At 51.0% G+C, this 19,905-nt stretch overlaps 1 protein-coding gene and 1 long non-coding RNA gene across 9 annotated transcripts in view; one reads left to right on the top strand and one right to left on the bottom strand.

The window, feature by feature from the left end:
- Nucleotides 1-17,013, top strand: part of LOC122439900 (core histone macro-H2A.1) — an 82,808-nt gene extending 65,795 nt beyond the window's left edge. For 3 of the 6 annotated variants that reach the window (XM_043465461.1, XM_043465462.1, XM_043465460.1), the window contains exons 7-9: nt 5,212-5,301; nt 7,711-7,885; nt 16,228-17,013. In XM_043465461.1, the coding sequence (XP_043321396.1) occupies nt 5,212-5,301; nt 7,711-7,885; nt 16,228-16,393 (431 nt within the window). In that variant the 3' untranslated portion in view covers nt 16,394-17,013. Of the gene's footprint in view, nt 1-305; nt 397-5,211; nt 5,302-7,710; nt 7,886-10,883; nt 10,934-16,227 lie in introns of all 6 variants that reach the window. The other 3 variants (XM_043465463.1, XM_043465464.1, XM_043465465.1) reach the window with 2 other exon arrangements.
- LOC122439902 overlaps nt 12,110-19,905 on the bottom strand; it is a 222,487-nt gene continuing 214,691 nt past the window's right edge. For 2 of the 3 annotated variants that reach the window (XR_006269016.1, XR_006269017.1), the window contains 3 exons: nt 15,106-15,228; nt 14,388-14,531; nt 13,053-13,218 (listed from right to left, as the gene is read on the bottom strand). This is a non-coding gene — a long non-coding RNA (uncharacterized LOC122439902). Of the gene's footprint in view, nt 12,152-13,052; nt 13,219-14,387; nt 14,532-15,105; nt 15,229-19,905 lie in introns of those variants that run through there. The other variant, XR_006269015.1, reaches the window with a different exon arrangement.

Raw genomic sequence — 19,905 nt, forward strand, 5'->3', positions numbered from 1 at the left:
TTGCGAAGTGAAAAGGGGCATTCGTTGTTCTTTCTTTTAACCTTTGGAAATGATCTCGTGTGTGTTTCTCTTTTTTTTGGACCTATCATTCAAATGTTTAATTTAAACATGTCACATTTGATATCCCTCCCCCTCCTCCGCTCACCCCCACCCACACGTGCGCACACCTCGTGGACTGACTGCCCTTTGGCTCGTATGTTGGAATCGACCAGGTAGGCCAGCCCTGCCACTGGGGCCTTAGTAAATGTGCCTGTGCGTGGGTCTCGGTCCAACACAGTTGATATACATTTGTTTACCTGTTATAGTTGCAAGTTGTACAGGCTGACATTGCCTCGATCGACAGTGATGCTGTCGTTCACCCGACAAACACTGACTTCTACACCGGTGGTGAAGTAGGTAATGCCTAGCCGGGTGCTGCCGAGTGTGTGTGTGCATGGTCAGTCGGCCGCCGCAGACAGCTTGATCCTCTGACAGCTATGCAGGGCTGCATTCATTTCACACTTCCAGCTGTCCTGACCTTCCCCAGGTCTCCTGTCCCCGGGTCATGAATGCGAGAAGTACAGCTAACTGTCAGCCAGGTTGCATCACGCTGCTCCCAGCTGGGCCCACTTCTGGTTTGGAAACTGGTTCAGCAACATCGTGTCCTCACTTGCTTCCTGAGGCACAGCTTTGTTGGAGACTGAGTTCACGTGTGATCTGAAGCTGCCAGGGGGATGCAGCCTGATGGGCTGCGTGGCATCCATGACCACTTCTGTGCCCTTCTGTGGACCAGACACGCAGGAACGCCTGTGCACAGAAGCACAGGTCTGTGTCAGAAGCACGCTCGTTCCTGACAGTGGCCTTCAACCTTAAGTGCACGCTGGAGGAACTTGACAACCCTCTCCCACACTCATGTTCTCAGACCTTAAGTGCACGAAGGTCCCCTCATTCTGATGTCGTGTTTCCAGACACTCTTGAGAAACACTCTCCTGGGTCCAGAGAACCCCTTCCTCTCCCCAGCAGCTGACCCACATGGTGGCATCTGGCACTAAGTAGCTGGCATCTGGCCCTAAGTAGCTGCGGGTGGGTCAAGGCAAAATGAGCACGCAGGGTGCCAAGACCCTGTGGCTGCAGACTGGCATAGACAGTGCCCTGCTGGACGAATGTGTTGAGGGGCTTCTGTAATGTGGGTGTGAAGGCATCCGGGTGTGATGGCAAAACAGCGCAGGTTTGGAGCTAGGTAGAAGAATCCTGAATCCTAACCTTACCATCTACCAGATTTGGGGCCTTGGCAAGTCACCTAACTCCTCAGTGCCTTGGTTTCCCTATCGGTAAAATAGTGTTAACAATGAGAATTGTGTTGAATTATGTTAAATCATGTAAGCAAAGCACCCTGCTTCACGTCTGGCTCGTGATAGGGGCTTACTGTTGTGGTCTTGTTCTCAGGGGCATGTATGATTTTTACAGTAGGCGTGCTGATACTGAGAGTAGCATTTCTGAGTGTAGATTCCAACACCTGCTTCCAGAGAGAATGGATACATTTCTATTAAGGGCAAAAGTGAAGTCATCTTGAAGGATGAGGCTGTGGGATCTGCCTCAGTGTCCCAGACACCAGAAGCACAACAGCTTAGCGACCTGTAGCTGTCCAGCTCTGCTCAGGGTCCGTCACAAAGCCCGCTGCTCACAGTCTGCCCCAGCCACTGGGATTTGGGCTGATTGCTCTCCTGGGCGTTTTGGATTTTGGATAAGGATGGAAAGACAAACTGGATGGAAAGTCGGGATTTGCCAAACCTGCTAGGCCCAGATGAAATCAGGCTGTAGGCAATTAAAATAAACTCCCCTTTCTCAAGATTTTGGAGGAGTTTAAGAGCTCCTAAGTCAAGCAGCTTAAGAGAAAGATACTTCCTTTCTTAACCAAGTGAAAACTTGATGGGAGGGAAGTGCTGATTTGGAGGAAAATAAACGAACAGCCAAGGGCTTATCTTTTCAGCCAGGATTGGCTAAAGCCTGGGTTCATCCTGCCATCCCGGACTTTGGGTGAAATGGAAATTATGAAACTTGCTGGGCAAAATAATCTTGCCCAGGGGAGAGAAAGGAAGGGCCAGCCTGCTGCCACTGGAGAAGTCTTTCCTCAGGATTAGCCACACCAGGAGGTGGAGCTGGAGGCTTTGAAGCTGGAAGGGGCCAGCTAGGGTAACAGGCAGAGCCAACTGTCCCCACGTCACAAGAGCCCAGTCCTTCCTAAACCATGAATAGAACTGGTCTCCTTGGAATAATGACAGTGCTAGTGCTTTTCTCTCTGACATGCGTGCCCTTAACCCACTCGTGTGCACAGGGCAGGGAAGAGTAGCCTCAGTGACATGTAATTAACTCAGGTCCGAGAGCTCTGCCAAGGTTGCCTGGCATGTCACTCACAGACACTGTCAAAACAGGTCCAGACAACCTGACTGGCCAGGGAGCAAGATTGTGCCAGGACTAGAACTCAGGGCTTCCAAAGCCCACCTCTGTGCTTTTTCTCTGAACCAGTCCAAACTAGAACTGAACCCAGATCTCTTACAATACCAAAATAATGATCAACCAGATTCACACATGGTCTCAATTGGTTCCAGCTCCCACTTTGATGTGTGAGAGGGGAAAAGAGGAAGCGAGGATGTAATCACTCCACTTCTCATATTTGGTGTGAATTCCCGAGTCCTGAGACTGCTGGAAGAAGGAATGCGAGTGCAGGAATGCTTAGCCCCAGTGATTAACTTTTACCCATCAAAAAGTTCTTTCTAACAGTGAAATAGACCACAGGCTGAGCCTGACATTTGTCCAAGCCTAAATTTTTGCTTAGGCTGTTTTGAACACTGATACTTATGCCTGCTTTCTAAGCATGAAATAATGTTCTTGTTCTCATGGGAGTAACACATGTTTATGCTTGGGGGCAAATAAGCGAATTGCTTTATGATTAACCCTGAAGTTAAGCCTAAAAGCAAGAGTCTTACATTAAGAGTGTTGACAATACAGTTGAAATGGGCCTGTTTCTTGTTAAAAAGTACACGTGTGTCTACATGAACATGTGCATACATATGTGTGTGTAGGAGTCAAGTCCTGACCGGGTTGATTGCCTGCGATCTAGAGTTCAATTTTTAAGTTTGGGAAATGCATTAAGTGTAATTTAACGTGCAAATTTCACTTCTAATTAAAGCAAGATTTAATTATAAGTAAAAATTTTAAACACTCTTCCTAAGATAAAACACCTTTAATTATAAATCAGCCCATTTTCTTAATATTTTCTATTTCAGAAAGGTGTCGGTAGTATTAATACAGCACTGATTTTATTTTATCTTCCAAATTTCCCATTCCTCCTAAAGAGTAGGTAGAATAGAGAATGCGTCCTGAAATAGTCCTGCCTAGAGCATGTTCGTATCCATCTCTCAGGCTGGAGGATGGATATGGAGGGAAGGCCAGACCAGGTGTAGTTGGGCAGCAGTGTTTGGGATCCAGCGGATTTAGACTTCAGATTCATTTCTCTCGGTTGCATGGATATTTCGGGTGAACCTGTAACTGGGCCTCACTCACCTGGGTTGTAGCCTGAAACTCTCCACTTCCCGCTGGTTGGAGCCAAGCCATGTGGCCCAGGCCTGCTCCTCTAAGCCCACTGGCCACTGTCCCTGATGCTGAACTTTGTCACAAACATCAGAGGCCGCTACCGCTGTCAGTGAAAGTCTCTGAAGCGGGTGGGTGTGTTTTACCTCTGCACGCCTCTGCCATTTAAAGCCCACTTCACCGCTTTCCAAGACAGGAGGAGGTTTGTGGGCAGTCCAGGCTAACGAGGAGGGGCACTGGATCCCACCTCAGGGATCCCTCATTAGTCTCTGTCTGAAAGCCAGGCCTTCTCCTAGCTGAGAGCGCCTCATGGGTGACGGCTTGCTGTTCACACTCATTCAGGCCCCCAGACTTTGTAGAGTGGGCGGCTTATAGGTGGTGCTTGCCAGTAGCCCTTGTGCTGACTTATTTGTGACAGTGCCCAGGCCATCTGCTTTTCCTTCTAGACATTTCCTGGAGTTACTTCACACCCCTCCACAACAACATGCTAATGAGGCAGGTTTCTCTAAGATAATCAGACCTGGTCATTCCAGGGTGAATCCAAAGAGAATCTGGGCTGGTGCATCCCAGTGCACGCTGACTGACCCATACCAGAATGTGCCAGGGGCACCTGGAATTTTCCATGACAAATGGTGAATCTTAAGGGGAGTACTTTATCCTCTCGTGAGGAATGTGCTTTAAAATGTGCACAGCTGAGGAGGCAGAGCTTAGGGAAGACTGGGACCCCATGCTGGCCAGGCTTCAAAGGACAACTCTGATTGGTGCTCCCTGGCGAGACGTTCAACCCACAGACCTATTACAGGCGCTGATGATTGTCTTTGGGAACTTGGCTTTCATAGCAGGCACTGATTACTTAGTAAGTACCCTAACTTAAGAAGAAGTGCTCCCCAAATCCCATTTGATTTTTAAAACCTGGTCCAGAACAGACACCCTTCTTTCCAAGCTTTGATATAAGGTCATCTTTAAGCTCTGTTTCTGATGTTGCCCTCCTCTACCTAAAACAATTCTGAATCATGAGTGTGATTAAGGAAATATTGTCTGAGGCCATTTTTTTTTTTTTTTTTTTAATTCACATATGACACCAAAGCTGCAAAATAGAAACTAAGCATTGGTAGTAGTGCTAGTCCAAAGGTGGCCAAATCTGAATGCTTTCTTCTGGGCCTGCTGCCAAGAGGAGAGCTAGCTGCCTGATGGAAGCCTGGTATGCTTCTTCTAAAACCTCCTTATTTGGGGGTTCTCCCCAGAGACAGAGAAGAAAATCCAGGGGGAGGCATCAGCCTTGGAAGCCAGCACCATCTGGTTTCTCACGCTGATGGAAAGCATGCGAGACAGGCATGCTTGCAGAGAACAGGCATCTCCTCCACATCTCTGGCACGTCCAGGATCACCCCAAGTCACCCCCACATAGAGGGGCATCAAAGGTGGCCCGGTGACCAGCTGTGCAGAGTGGTGACTGGCCGATAGTGAATCTCTTCTAAATTTCACTTTTCTGACTCAGCCACAGCTTTGTTCCTATTTTGCAGCTGCCTGGAAATTTAGCTGGTCAGATCATTTTTAGTATGTAATCATCTGACATGCTAAGTGTCTGTGTGTGCCCTGGGACCCAGGGATGGCGATCTGACCTCGCCCTGTTCTTGTCTAGGAAACACACTAGAGAAGAAAGGTGGCAAGGAGTTTGTGGAAGCTGTCCTGGAACTCCGGAAAAAGAACGGGCCCTTGGAAGTAGCTGGAGGTAAGGAGGGGCAGCACCCTGATGATCTGGAAATGGTACATGCTGTATCATGGAAACCATTTTACAGTACAGATTAGAATTCAGAGGTGTATGGGTGTCTCTGAGATGAAGGCAGAAGAAAGCCTGGTAGACTTTTTATCACATGCTAATTGTCAGGGGAGTTAAGGGTTGTGAAAATTGCCTTTCTAAACTTTTTTCCTTATTACTTAAAATAGCTTCTAAATGGTTGATGTCTAGCCCTCAAATTTTAAGCAGTTACAGAAGCCAAACTTGGCAAATCTGAGAGCCGAGAATTATAGTGATACTGAGCCATCTGCAAAATTGCTGATGAGAGATGCAAATGAATCATTTCCATTCAGCCATCTGTGTTTTTAATGGGAGAAATATAAATACACATCTGTCATTTGCCAATTACACCTTTCCTGATAAGAGGGGTAAGAAAATGAAGTGTGAGATGAGGAGAGTTACTGCTGAGAACTCAAGGCAGGCCACTACTCACGGCTGCCAGCCTGGACCGGGGGATTTTAGGTGGACACAGGGTTTCCCGAGCACCTGAGAGTCAGGACAGGGGGCAAGGCTGGCTCACCCACCAGCTGTGTGAGAACAGACCATTCCCTTCCTTTCTCTCTAGGCTCGTTTCCTCTTCCTACTAGATGGTTCCCCAATGCCCATTCCACATCCTATTTATGATTTTTAAAATGAATCTTAATTAAATATGGGCATCAATGGTTCCTAGGTCACACCCACACAGCCTTCTCTGAGGGTCCCCCAGGCCTCATGCTTCCTTCCCCAGTGCCTGCACGTGACCTCATCCTGGGCTAGTCATGGGTCCCAGCGGGGATAAAAGGATGGCTTTGCATTTGACCTCTGCTCAGCCAGTTCAGTTCTGTTTTGCCTACAAAGGGCAAGGCACTGCGGAGAGTTTGTGGGGGGCACAGCTACCGAGCTGTTGGAGGCAGTTGCCCTTGAAACTGCCCACACTGAACAGGGAAGACACACACAGCATAAAGCACCCAGCCAGGGGCTCCTGGCCTTTCCTCAGCCCCCTCCTGGCACACCTCTGTGCCAGCCCGGCGTCCTTCCCATTGGTACTTCAGTTCAAGCCGGTTTGGTGGCCTCAGCGGGAGGTGTGATGAGAGGGGCTAAGATGCCACATACCGTCTTAGCTGGCGACAGAGGAGCCACAGCTGGTGCCAGCCCATTAGACTTAGCACAACTAAAGGTACATTTGCTTGTTTCAAAAACAAGAACACATTTTGTTCTTTATTCTAAGATTTTAGAAAATGTTTTAAAATATTTTTAAGGATGAAGGAAATAGATAATCACTACTAACACAGGTTTTGTCGTTTCCAAGCATGGTTTAGCAGTTACTTCTCATGTGGGCAGACCTGTGAATTAGGTCCCGCAGTGTCAGTCAAGCCCGCAGTTCTTGAACCAGTCAGCAGAGCCAGGACTCAAAGTCAGACCTGTGACTTTGGGTTCAGACTGTTGCCGCTGCACCATGAGACACTTCTCACAAACCCCCTTCGGATTCTGCTAGTCACATAGCAGACCCAGTAACAACCAAGACCCTTGCATAGCACTTGGGTGTTCTTCACAAACTGGGTTTAGGGAACATTTGATCAAAAAGGTTTGGGTGTCTTAGTGGAACAGTGGGTGGAGACGTGGGTGTGCTCCAGTACAGAAATCTGGCAGGCAGCATTCATCAGACGCCTTGGTTCTAGAACCACCTTCTTTGCGCTGCAGCTTTTGGGATGGGAATCCTGGGAACGTGCTCTGGGAGCCATGGGCTGACCTGTCACATTTCCTGGTGGGAGCAGACCCAAGACCTTTGTCTTCAGATCTGACCCAGGGCAGAGACTGAGAACACGCCTGGAAAGGCAGGTCTGCTCTAGAGATCTTTAGCTGGAAAGAGGCTTCTTCTAAGAGAGGAAAAGAGTAAGATGGAAAATAGTTCCATCCTAGAAACACCGTCCAATTAATTCTGTCAAAACTAGCAGGATGGGTTAGTCAGGGAGAAGACTAGAGCAGCAGACATGCTATTTAGATTACTTTCCCAATAGGTTTATTCTGAACTGTGTCTGAGAGATTTATAGATACATCATAATTAAATGCACATGAATCCACTTGAGGAAAAGGCAGTTGGAGACCCCAGAAGGCAATTAATTGGAGGCTACAAACATTCTGACACATTTAGTCAAGTTAGATGGTTAAGGCTCTGCCTTGTGACCTTGGCTGAAGTTCCTGGTGGTGATGCATCCTAACGCCAGCTTCCCAGGGGTGGGGGTGGGCGACCCCTTACCGAGGGAGGAGACTCTGGGACCAGGCAGTCTGGAGGGATGTGCTGGAGAGTGGTCCTTGTGCTTTGTGTGGGAACCCCACTCACTGCTCCTCTCTCGTCCCCTGCAGCTGCTGTCAGTGCAGGCCATGGCCTGCCCGCCAAGTTTGTGATCCACTGTAACAGTCCCGTCTGGGGTGCAGACAAGTGTGAGGAACTTCTGGAAAAGACGGTGAAGAACTGCTTGGCGCTGGCAGATGACAAGAAGCTGAAGTCCATTGCCTTTCCATCCATTGGTAGCGGCAGGTAAGGGCATGTGGTTCTCTCCCGGGTGTGTGTGGGCCACGCTTGCAGAGAGCTCTGTGCACATGGTCAGCTGAGGCTGCATCCAGCGCTCTCTGGGCAAAGCCCTCTGCCCCTTGCCTGTGGATTCCCAAGCGTTCTCCACCCCCCTCTCTACCTGTGTCTCACTGCCCTGCACATGAGGTGGATCTGAGTGGGCAGCTACGTGAAACAGGGCTGCCCCCTCTTCCCAGCCCTGCCATCTCCCCAGGGAGACTTACAGAGATTGTGGGGAGCAGTACAACTGCCCCTAAGACAGACACACAACCCAGAGGGGCAGCCCTGGAAGGGTGTAGTTGTTGAACCTCTAACGGGGCAGGTAGGACTCAGCCACAAGCCCCAACCACAACCCCGCCACGTCCCGCAGTGGTACACCCCAGATGTCAGCCCACAAGGTCCCTGCCTGTCAGCAGCACTGTGTCAGGCTTGGGCCTGGCTAACCAGGCGAGCGATAGCAGGCAAACGAACCCCCCACTCTGGCTCTAAGCCCCTACCCTGTAAAAGAAATGTGATCGTCCCCCCCGTTCCCCACCCCCCCCAACGCAGCATCTCAGGACTGCTCAGACATTAAGGTGCTCTCTGAAAAGAGCATGCTTTGAGAACTCTGCCATGAAGAAGGTGGGATGGCTGCCTCTGAGGCTGTGTCTCACTGCCCGTCACATCTCTAGGCTCCTCCCTCCCTAGGGTCTGAGCCTCAGGCCTCTAGAAACCTCACCCTCTGGACAGGGCACAGTAGCAAGTGGAAAGTGGCCTTCAGAGCTGCTGCAGCCCAGGGCACTGTGTCGGCAGGTAGCTGTCCTGGGGCATCCTGTGCACATGGAGAGCCTTGCAGGGTCTCTGCCATCAATGCTTCCCAGTACCTGAGGAAGGCGGGCTGTGCAGTACCGCATGGGTCCAGCACCCTGATGTCCCATGACACGGCCAGCTACATTGTCCTCCTGGGCCAGAACCACTCCTTGTGCATACAGAAAGCTGCTCTTTTCAAAGGACTCCCCTTTGAAACCCACAAGGAGGACAGAGAGTGGACTTTGCTGTTTTTAACCTCGTGCAGACCTTGTAATGCTGCTTCCCTGAATAGTGCCATCACTGAGGGTCCCACAGCCCAAGTGCTGCGGCCGGTCCTGGGACTTCTGCTCGAGCAGAGCTTAGCCGCTATACCCAGAAGGCCTTGCCTATAGGCAGACAGGCACCGTGCACCAGGGCTTCCCAGGGGTCATGGTGGTCACACCAGAGGACCCAATACGGGAAAACTCTTCCTCTGGAGCCTCTGCCTCTCCCCGTCCCCCTCCAGCAAGGACAGAAGGAGCATCCCCCTGCTGTCCCTCCTGGAGATGAGCTATGGGTGCCATGCCTCCTCTCTCAGGCCCTGCAGTTCTGGGCAGTGGCAGGTGGCACAAGGGTCCCACTGTGGAAGTGGGCTCTCTTCTGGGGCTAACTAGCAGAGCTGGTGCATGGCGGGGGGGCGGGGGGAGACCCTGAACAAAGGACAAGTGAAAGTGCATGCCGCCCCAGCCTTGAGTTCCCATGCTCACCCTGCCCTGTGTTCTCGCCCCTTCACCTCCAAGTGCAGGTAAGTCCAGAACCAACACCATTGTTGTTTTGGAATGCCGTCTGTCTTTCTAGTTGCCATGCATCTTCATTCTGTTTTCTGCCAGAAGCAAAACTTGACCATCATTTTAAAAGTCAATACCATGTAAATGCATACTGAGAAGAAAGCAAAGCTGACAGAGCTAGAGCATCTAACAGCCCTTTCAGTTGGTTCTCAGAGCACCTGGCAAAGACACGCACCCTTCATAAGGTAGTCAGCAAGCACCCAGCAGGCCGAATTTCCCCAGGAACTGTGGAGATGTGAGTAGGGACTGACCCTACTCAGTCCCAGAGTCAAGCTGTTTTGTTTTTTTTAATAACGTGCTCTTGGATCTTAGCATAATTAGCTAGTTTCCTGCTTCTCCCACTTCCCCCTCCTCCCACAGAAATTCTATTCTTCGGCATGGCTCTGCTGTGTGACCTTTGGGAAGTGAATCACCTTCTCTGTCCCTGGCCGGCCTTATCAGCTAGTGAGGCTAAGGGACTGCCCTTCCTCACAGACGGTTCTAAGGCACAGTTAATTAGCATTTCGGATGCACTTTGATCTACTCTGATGAAAGGTGCTTCCGAGGAGAGAAGCAATAGAGGAGTCTTTATTGGAGGTAATGATTTCACGCTCTTTCATATGACTATTGGGAAATTTTTAATTGAAGCATAAAAGTCATGCCCATAAAAAGAGCATCTGTTATTACAAACTTATTTACATTTTTCACGGAGTAAAATGTTTTAAAAAATAATCAGTTGAAAGCTTTTAAGAGGGCGGAATGCCAAAGACAAGCACATGTGCACTGCCGCCCGGCCCCACATCTGTGGGGCAGACCTCGCCCCACAGAGCCGTGTAAACAGCTGCCCTCCCTTTCATGAGCAGAGAATGGGATTACACAAGAGCCGGCCATAAATCACAGTGGGGTTTAGGAGGGGAAATAAAACAGCTTGTTTGTGGCATCCAGTGTCTCCAGCATAAAAGTCATGCTGGAATTAAAACAATATAAATGCAAACATGTTGGTGCAGGGCTGTGGGATCACTTTCTCTCGGCCAAGGCCCGGTGTCACAGGCGTGTGGAGGATGACCACAGCCCTGCACTGCCTTCCTAGAGCCCACTGAAGGCAAATGAGACCCCCACAGTGTAACCCCGGACTTGGGAAACCACCTCTGGCCCTCCTGTCCTTGGGCATCCTGCTCACAGTATTTATGGATCCCCCCACTCCCTTCGCTCTGTTTGACATTAGGGGACGACCCTTCTCCGGAGGGGCAGTACTTGGGGAATAGCTAGTGTGGGGCTTTGATTAAACTCTCCTTAGATTTATGAGCCTAAAAAGGAAAGCCAGTTTGTTTTCTTCAAACTACCATTTATGGCTGTTCATTGAGTTTCAGGAGTGGTGCTAGACCTTCTACCTGCAGTGTCCTCACAGCAATCCCATAAGGTGAGCAGCACTGTTAATTCCACTCAAAGGCAAAGAAGGGGAAGCTTAGAACGGTTAAGTCACTCACCAGAGGTCACACAGCATGTACTTGTAGAGCCAGCATTTCGTCCGAGGCCCTTGGCTCCAGTGCTCTTGATATTAGGCACATGGAACCCCCGCCTGCTGTCCCCTCTGGTCAGCCTTGCCAGAGGATCACACCACTCCTTGTGCACTCTCTGTGGGAGTAGATTTTAGAGAACCTTGGAAACACTGCTCGGAATTCCCTGACCTGCCCAGGCACAGCATCAGCCTCCCTGCTCCCTGGGCATGGGCCTTAGAAGACAAATACAAAGAACAGAGACAAACTCTATTGGGGAGAATTACTTACATGAGCCCTGGAGAGAAGGTAAGAGGCCTCGGGGGGGTTGTGTTGCCCTGGCCTCTCTTTGGAGGCACTGCATTGGATGCCAATACCTTCTGAATTTTAGCTTCACCCTCTCGTAACCCACCGCTCTCAGCTCGGACCCTGAGAGCCTGGTCTTTACCTCTGGATGGAGTCGTCTCTGGTTGGTGTTATTCAAAGCCAGGCAGAGCACAGGAAGGCCCAGGAGCACAGTGTGAGGGAGACCTACTCCCAGCAGACGGGGTCCACATGGGGCGACAAACACTTTGCCCGCATCACCCAAGCTACCCTGCCCTATCCATCTTCCAAACAGCCGAGACAGTTAAACAGGTGGCCTGGTCCAATGTGAAAACCAGAGTCCATCTAGAAGCCACTTTTCTTCTTAGGCTTGGTCCTTAGTCTTTTTCCTTCAGAAAATCCATCTGGGTTCTCCAGCTCCCAAGCCACAGCCTCTCCTCACAGGAATCTCTGGGTCCCTGGTCAGCCTCCTCAGCACTGCCCCTGGCCTGCAGTCATGCAGGCCTGCCTTACCCAGCCCTGGAGGCCAAGCTCACTGGAAGCAGGGACGCCTGGCAAAGCCCTAAATGAAGAGGGGCTCAGCCCAGCTGGAGGCAGGAAACCCTATTCTGTGCCACGTGAACCCAAATCTCTGCCATCCAGATGGGACAGTGGACAGGAAACTGGTGTGTACAGACGGCCCCCAGCCATCACCGAGCAGGTGACCCGGGCGAGCACCACATGGAGGTAGCCCATGGGGTCCACTTACAACAGTCAGGGAGACTGAGGCCTCAGACAGAACTGGAGTGACTTCAGGGAAGCTCGGACACCTTCTTAGTCTGGTCAAGACAAGGCAATAAAAAAAGGTCAAAGTGTAAGATAAACTCTCTGAGGGGTGGGAAGCCCTTTCTCACAAAGCAACTTAGGGCCACAGGGGAACGTGGGGGCTCCCAGCTCTCAGGGAAGCCGCACCTGCATCCCAGTGGAGGAAGCTTGTGCTGAGAGAGGTCGGCACAATTCAGACTGGAATCTGACAGGAGTGGGAGCCCGTGTCCGCCCTCGCTCTAGAGGTGGCGGCGACTGGTCTCAGCCAGGAGGCAGACACAGTGCGGCAGCGTAGAACAGAGTGACTGGAGAGGAAGACCCAGCCGAGCAGAGGCAGCGGTTATTCCACCCACGAGGGAGCCCAGCCAGCCAACCCATAAGCCAAGAGATGAGTGAGACACCGAGGTGAGCACCTCTCTCCAGACCAGGAGGGCCAACGGAGCCCCAGCCCACACCACAGCCACAACAGTCATGGCTGACGGCCCTCCGAGAGAACTGGACGCCACAGGCCTGGACAGCGGCCCTCTGGGGGCCTCGACTACAACTTTGGCAGCAGAGACAGCAGCAGTCACCCAGTCCCAGCCGTCACAGGGCCTGGGAGGCCACTTTCCACCAGGTGTACCTTTAGAAAGACCTTGTGTTCCCACTTTATAGATGACACTATTGATTGAGGGCTCTGTGTAGTATCTTGTTCAATGTGCACAGCCTCTCCAGGTAATAAATACTTGATTACCTGCCTTATTTCACCAGGTGGGGAAACAAGGCACAGAGCCAGGGCCCAGACTCAAGTCCTGTGGGGCTCCAGGCTGCTGCGTGCACACAGCTGCCCCTGTCTTAACGGTGCAGGGCTCTGCCTGTGAAAGCATCCACTTACACATTCCATTCTGTTACAAATACTTCTAAGTGTGCCTACTAGAAATCATTTTGAGGCCCTACCTGAAGACATGAGGAAAGCTGCTGCCACCTCCCTTCCTTCCCGGTGGCCTGTGTGGTTCAGAGTGGCCACAGTCCCATGGCTGGGTCTCCTCTTCAGGCTGTGACTGCCTCAGACATGGGGCTGGGTTTGTCAGCTGGAGGTTTCCTGGAAACAGATCACATTGATAGTCACCCAACAGCAACCTTGCAGGACAAGCCAGATTAGCCCGTGCTCCCTTAACCGTGGGGCATACAGGCCTGGGCACTGCAGCTCTATGACCTTTGACCCCTCCCTTTCTCCCCACTTGTAGGTTCTTAACCTCCGGGCCTACCCTACAAGCTCAAATTAAGTCCACCCTGACTGCGTGTAGAGCAGACTATGGTCCCTGGGCTCACCTCATCAGACTTCCTGGCTGGAGCCCAGCAGACTGCATGTTGGCCACCCCTCTGTAATCCTGATAGAAGCAAAAGTGGAGAACTGTTGACTGAGAGGAACAGGGACTAATGTCCCTTCAGTCAGAGTCACACATCCTCTAGGGCAGAGGAGTGGGAAGCTGGGGGAGAAGGTCTGTGTCAGAAAGTGCTGGGCACAGGTGCAGTGGCTGGCCTGCTGGGGGCACCCCGCCACGTCTCTATACCACACTATCTCCCCTGACTCGGGCAGAGCAACCTCAGAGTGGTACAAGGGCAGCTCACAAAGCCGTGCCCAGAGCCAGCTCTAGTGGGGCACACGCCAGAGGAGGTGAGCTGTGACCATGCGGCCCTCACCTCGGCCCAGCTCACCTGTGCTGGTGCAGGCAGGGACGCCCAAGAGGGCATCGTTAGTGGGGTGTCTGGGGCTGGTGGAGCCTGGTCTTGGGCTTCTAGTGCAGAGGCAACACCTCCCAGTGCTGCCTGGCCCCTGTCTAGCCAGGTGGTGTGTACAGGCCGAGCTCTGCCTGGTCAGAAGCCCCTGGAGTTCCTGGCCTGAGTGCAGGCTGCCCCTAACGGTGGGTGGAGCTCTGTGGTCCTGCCACCCCACCCCTCCCCCCACAGCCCCACTCCTGCCTGTCTGCCCAGTGGCAGCTGCCTCCTCATGCTTTTCTCATCAGGATCAGAACAAGGGGGATCGTTTTAATTGATGAGTTCTCCGGACAGCATCTGTATTTACAGCAGGAAAATAAACATTTGCTCGTTGTGAGATGCTTCAAGTGGGCCCTTATTTGGGTGACCCTAGGACCCTGTGCCTGCACACTCGCCCCCAAAGTGGGCCTGGTCCCCCTTTCAAGAGTGGGGGTGGGGAAGGAAGGATAAGCCCCTCCAGGGTGTGAGCTGGGTGCCCCACAGCACACTCACCAGAGAGAAGCACCAAAACAGAAGGTCGGCTTAATTTCATGTAGTCTTTCCAGCCAGCGTCTTGTCCTGGACAGCATGGCCTCTGTGAGGAGAGTCAGGGCAGCTGAGCCAGGCTTGTGAGAACAGCTTCTTCCCAGGCTGAGCCTGCGGGTCCAGGAGTGGGGATGAGAAACTCTTCCTGCACCGTTCCCACCACCCTCCACCCCAGGCCACCTGTTAGTCAGCCCAAATCTGCGGGTGCACAGAGCCCCCAGGGGTCCTCAGGTGGAAGCTGCCTGTCCGGAGCACCGTCCTGGCCAGAACACCTCTGCAGCTCTCCCTCAGCTTCTGACCCTGGTCTGGTCACAGGCTGGTGTATGCTGGCTGCCTGGCAGGAATGCCCTGTGCTCGGTGTGGGGGACCTATGAGGGAGCCCCAACTCTGGGGTGCACCTACTACAGCCTGCAGGCTCCTCTGCACAGACTGGGAACAGACCTGGGGTGATGCCCGTGTCATCTAAGAGTGAACTTCACTTCTGAAGCATTCAGGAGTTAGTAGGGGTCCATTATCAAGCTGAGTGAAGCCCTGTTTGATCGAAAGCAAGTTGCAAGAATGGTTTTCTCCTCGGCTCTGAAAGGCCCTGAGTGCTGACAATAGAGTAAGTGTGACCCTCCAAAAGAAGCTATGGTGGTGCACATCTCACAGCGCTTAGCAAGTGAGCCAGGGAGAAATCCTGTACCTGACATCTGAAAGTCTCTCGCCTGGCAGCAGGTGCACCATTTGAAGGAAAGTCCCAACCGAAACTGGCAAGTTGGCCCCACACTTCAGACTCCAAGGTCAGGTCGAATGGGAGACGGGAGACCTGCAGATGAACAAAGAAATCCCCGTGGATTCCAGCCCCTCACTCTTACCCTCAGGATCCTGAACTGTAAACTAGGGTCAGTAAGAGCTTGAATCCAGGGCCACTGGCTCCAAAGGCCACATTATCTCCCCTATACTGAGCCTAGTGCCACAGTCCTGGATCCTGTGGGTCCCGCACCTGCAGTGTTGCCCAGGAACGGCCCGGGCACACACGGAGCAAACAGTGCTTATCCTGTTAGTCCTGCCTTCAGATTCTTGCCTGAGTTTTGAGCCACGTGACGTTTACTTTAAATGGAATTGTATGTGAATTCACATCAGTTTGGCCTGGAGACTTGGACGCTGTCCCTTGGGATGAAGAGCCTACTTGTCCCAGAGTTGTTCCCTCACACAGCTCCCTGACACTCAGGCCTACGGGGTGTCCAAGCTGGTTGTGCTGGGAGGAGGATACTCGGCACCCATGAAATCTGAAGGCCCATGGGGAGGGTGCAACCCTCTACCGTGGACAAGACGGAGGCTGGTGCTTCCTGGAGAAGCTCCAGCCTCCATTACCCCTAAGACTGAGCCCCCTGGGGAGCCTTTGGGAGCCTGGGCTGTATCTCTAAACCCCATGCTAGTCCCAGTGATGTTGGGAAGAGAACCATGAGTGTTCACACTGCCCACAAGAGACGGCACACACCCCACACGCCGCGAAACACAGACCCTGTCGCCTTGCTAACTGCCTCTCAGATAGCTTCACGGCACGCCCCCTGTTGGAGCACACAGCGTATTCTCCTGCAGGTCACAGTTCGCCTCCTCGTCCTCCCCCTGCCTGCTGGCACTGGGCTCACACCCGTGTCCGAGCAGCCAGAGGCTGAGGGCCACTCGTGAACCCCGACACGGCACCAGCCACCTCAGCACAGGGAGCTCGAGGGGCTCCTGGAGGGAGGAGGTGGCTGGGGAGGGTGGGCCCGTGGCCGCCATGGCCCCTGTAGTTGCTGAGCCCTCGTTCTCTCTCTCACAGGAACGGTTTTCCGAAGCAGACGGCAGCTCAGCTGATCCTGAAGGCCATCTCCAGTTACTTCGTGTCCACAATGTCCTCCTCTATCAAAACAGTGTATTTTGTGCTTTTCGACAGCGAGAGTATAGGCATATACGTGCAGGAAATGGCCAAGCTGGACGCCAACTAGGCTGAGGAACTGCAGGCCAACCCGCACCATGCCCCCGCCTCCAATTTGAAAGAAAGAAAAGAAAAGGAAAAAAAAATCCCCTCCACTCCTAGTGGGAGGCGGGAACCCTTTCATTTTTTTTTTTTTCCCCAGTTTTGCTCATCTAGGGAAAATAAGGTTTTGGTTTCCAGTTTAATTGTTTTTGACCTTCTAAAATGTCTTTACGTTAGCACTGATAGTTGACATTATTGTTGTTAAGCACTGTTCCAGACCGTGTCTGACTTTAGTGTAACCTAGGAGATTTTATAGTTTTATTTTAATGGAATCCTGCCTGACGCAGAGCAGTGGGGAGAGCAGTGTCTTCTGCGTGGGGCAGAGTGCAGGAAGCCCGTTTTGTAACCGTGTGTCGTGGTGCTTTATTGTACACCCAGTGGCGTTCTTTTTACTCTAATGTTCCTTTTTCCCTCCCCTCAAGAAGAAAAATCATGAATTTGCCGCAGACTTAATTTTTGTTTACTTTTTTTGTCTTAATGTTGGATTTGAAAAATGAAAGATTTAAAAGGCAGAGCAGAATCTGTTGTCCTTGATTATATTTGCAATTTGGGGTTTGTGTGAATTGATTTAGTAAAATGTTAAACTGACCGGTGTGTCCCAAGTTACTGTGCCCTTGAGTCCTAAGTTGGTTCCTCTCATCACAGGAATGGGGGACCCCGGGTGGGGCAGCCCACCCCCGAGAAATACGACAGTGGTCACTGCACCCCTGGGGTAGGGAGAGCAGCCTCAGACCCTGATGGTTTCTAGGGGGGAGTTTGTATAAAGTCTCCTTTCATCCCGTGACACTGGGCAAGGGTGAGATCCCATTTCATGGATGAGAAAGCAGATGTTCCAACAGCCATGTGGGTGGCAGGTGGCAGGCTGGTCCCGCAGCCTGGATCTCTAGACTCTGAGCTCAGCTTTCTCCTGCCACCTCCTCCCTCCTGACCATCTCTCTGAGTCATGGCTGAACCCAGAGCCCCTGGGCCACTCACTTGCCAGATGGAGTGACAGAAGCCTTGAGCCCTCAACTCAGGCCATGCTGGTTCCTACAGGATGGGGTCCCTGTTACTGGGAGCTTTCCAAAGGCAAGGAAGGTGCTGTCACCCAGGCCCCCATCATGCTGTCAGCTTTTACACGCCTGCCTGCAGCTGTGGGTGTTTAGGGATGATCCCTACCACACTGCTGCTGCTGCTAAGTTGCTTCAGTCGTGACCGACTCTGTGTGACCCCATTGACGGCAGCCCACCAGGCTCCCCTGTCCCTGGGATTCTCCAGGGAAGAACACTGGAGTGGGTTGCCATTTCCTTCTCCAATGCATGAAAGTGAAAAGTGGAAGTGAAGTCGCTTAGTCGTGTCCGACTCTTAGTGACCCCATGGACTGCAGCCTACCAGGATCCTCCATCCATGGGATTTTCCAGGCAAGAGTACTGGAGTGGGGTGCCATTGCCTTCTCCGCCCTACCACACTAGAGTAGCAAAACTCTGGCTATCTCAACTCCTTTGCAAAATGCAGACACTATGTGCTTCAGAAGGTACTTTCACCTTAATCTAAATATGCCTAAAAGGCACAGAAGGCTGCTTTCGTCACTTTAAAAAAGAAACGTGCCTGATTCTAAAGCAGACTTTACCCAGGAGGAAATACATAGCACACTGCATATCTTGGATGGATGTAAAGGATTGTTTTTCCTTTCCAAACTGTGCCTAAGGAAATAAAAATAGAATTCCTAAGCCATCACACAACCAGTCTTTTCAATGAAAAAGTAACTACAACACTTCTCACTCAAACCTGATTTTTTGAAATTTTCCTAAACATAACGTGTTATTAAGACTTGTATTTTTTCCCCAAGATCTTTACTGTGTCTAGATTACATATTCCTACTTATTCATTATATTTTGGCAAAAAGAAAGTTTGTTTTTTTTTAAAGATGCATCTTGGGATTAACATATACACTCTACCATATATAAAATAGATAATCAGGAAAGACCTACTATATAGCACAGGGAACTGTTCAGTAAGCTCTAATAACCTAAATGGGAAAATAATCTGAAAAAGAATAAATACATGTATAACTGAATCAGTTTGCTATACACCTGAAACTTAACACAACATTGTTAGTTGACTATTGTCCAATATAAAACAAAAATTTAAAAATAATAAGAAAAAAAGAAGATGCATCTTAAAATGAGATCATTCCGTCAGTAATATCTGCACACGTCTGCCTGGACAAACCATACTGAGTAGCCTTTCACCCACGAGTAGTGCCTGTGCAGATGAAGTCTGTGATGTGGACGCTGTGGCCCCTAGGAGCTGGTTATTTACTGTGTGTCAGACACTGTGTTGAGTCTCTTACAGGTATCATTCATTCTGTCCTTGTGACAATCCTGTAGGACAGGTCCTTTTGTTAGAGCCATTTTACAGCTGAGAACACAGACTGGGAGAGATTGAGTACCTTGTGATCACACTGCTAATAAGTGATAACCAGATTTAAACACAGAAATGCTGACCACCATGTCAGGGCCCAAGATGGCATGCTAATCAGCAGCAAAGAGAGGCCATTTGGCCTCGGCGCAGTTTTCAGCTCAGAGACTGAAACAGATGGAACAGAGGTTTAAGTGGTTTCTAGGTAAATGGCATTTCCTTCGCCCTGGAAAAGGAACACCTTAAAAACCAGTCCTGTGTTGATCAGAGATCGTCCACTAGATGTCACTCAAAGGATGGGAAGCCAAGAGAGGAAAGCGCTGCAGGTTTCTGCTCTTCGAGTTTGCACAAAAGAATAGACTGCATTCGTCAGGATTTGTGTGAATTATTTACCATAATCACCTAAGTGTTTCTAAACTTTCGATAATCCAGAGTGTGTCTTGCCCCTGAAATGTGGGCTCACTGAAGAAATTCTTTTCAGTGACACTGAGGGAAAGCACACCAGCCCCTCGCCTGGGATCCCCATCATCTCTAAACCACCCTGTCTGTTTTCAGAACGGAGATCAAAAACTGTTCTCTGATGTCAGCCTTGTGTTTACAGGGAAAAAAGAAAACAGCTCATTACTTTAAAAAAAAAAATTGTTCAAGGAACCACTTGAAACGTACACAGACCTCAAATGCAAAGACAAGTCTGCAGTTAGTAAAATTTACCAGGAGATTATTCTGGGACGGGAGAAACCTGCAGCCTCTACAGAGGTTAAGGGCTGTCCCGGCCTCCCTGGTGCTGTGAGCTGTGTTGGAGGCAGGCTTGCAGTGAGCAGGGAGGGAGCCACTCACCCCACAGTCACACGGCCACATGGCCACCATGCCTGAGCCCCAGCCCGGCCTCAGGATTGCAGCCGGCAACGCAGCCTGTGCCGGTGGCTGGGCAAATGACACCCCCTCCTGCTTATTTCTGAGGAGCAACCTTTGCCCTCGGCAGCTGGGCTCTGCCCCGAATAACCCAGGCGATTTCGTCAGAAAGCCTATGAGCTTCTTTAAATGACATCGGAGATCTAAACACAGAGCCGTGGCTCCAAC

The sequence above is a fragment of the Cervus canadensis genome, chromosome 4, assembly GCF_019320065.1.
Source record: "Cervus canadensis isolate Bull #8, Minnesota chromosome 4, ASM1932006v1, whole genome shotgun sequence".
Taxonomy (NCBI): domain Eukaryota; kingdom Metazoa; phylum Chordata; class Mammalia; order Artiodactyla; family Cervidae; genus Cervus; species Cervus canadensis.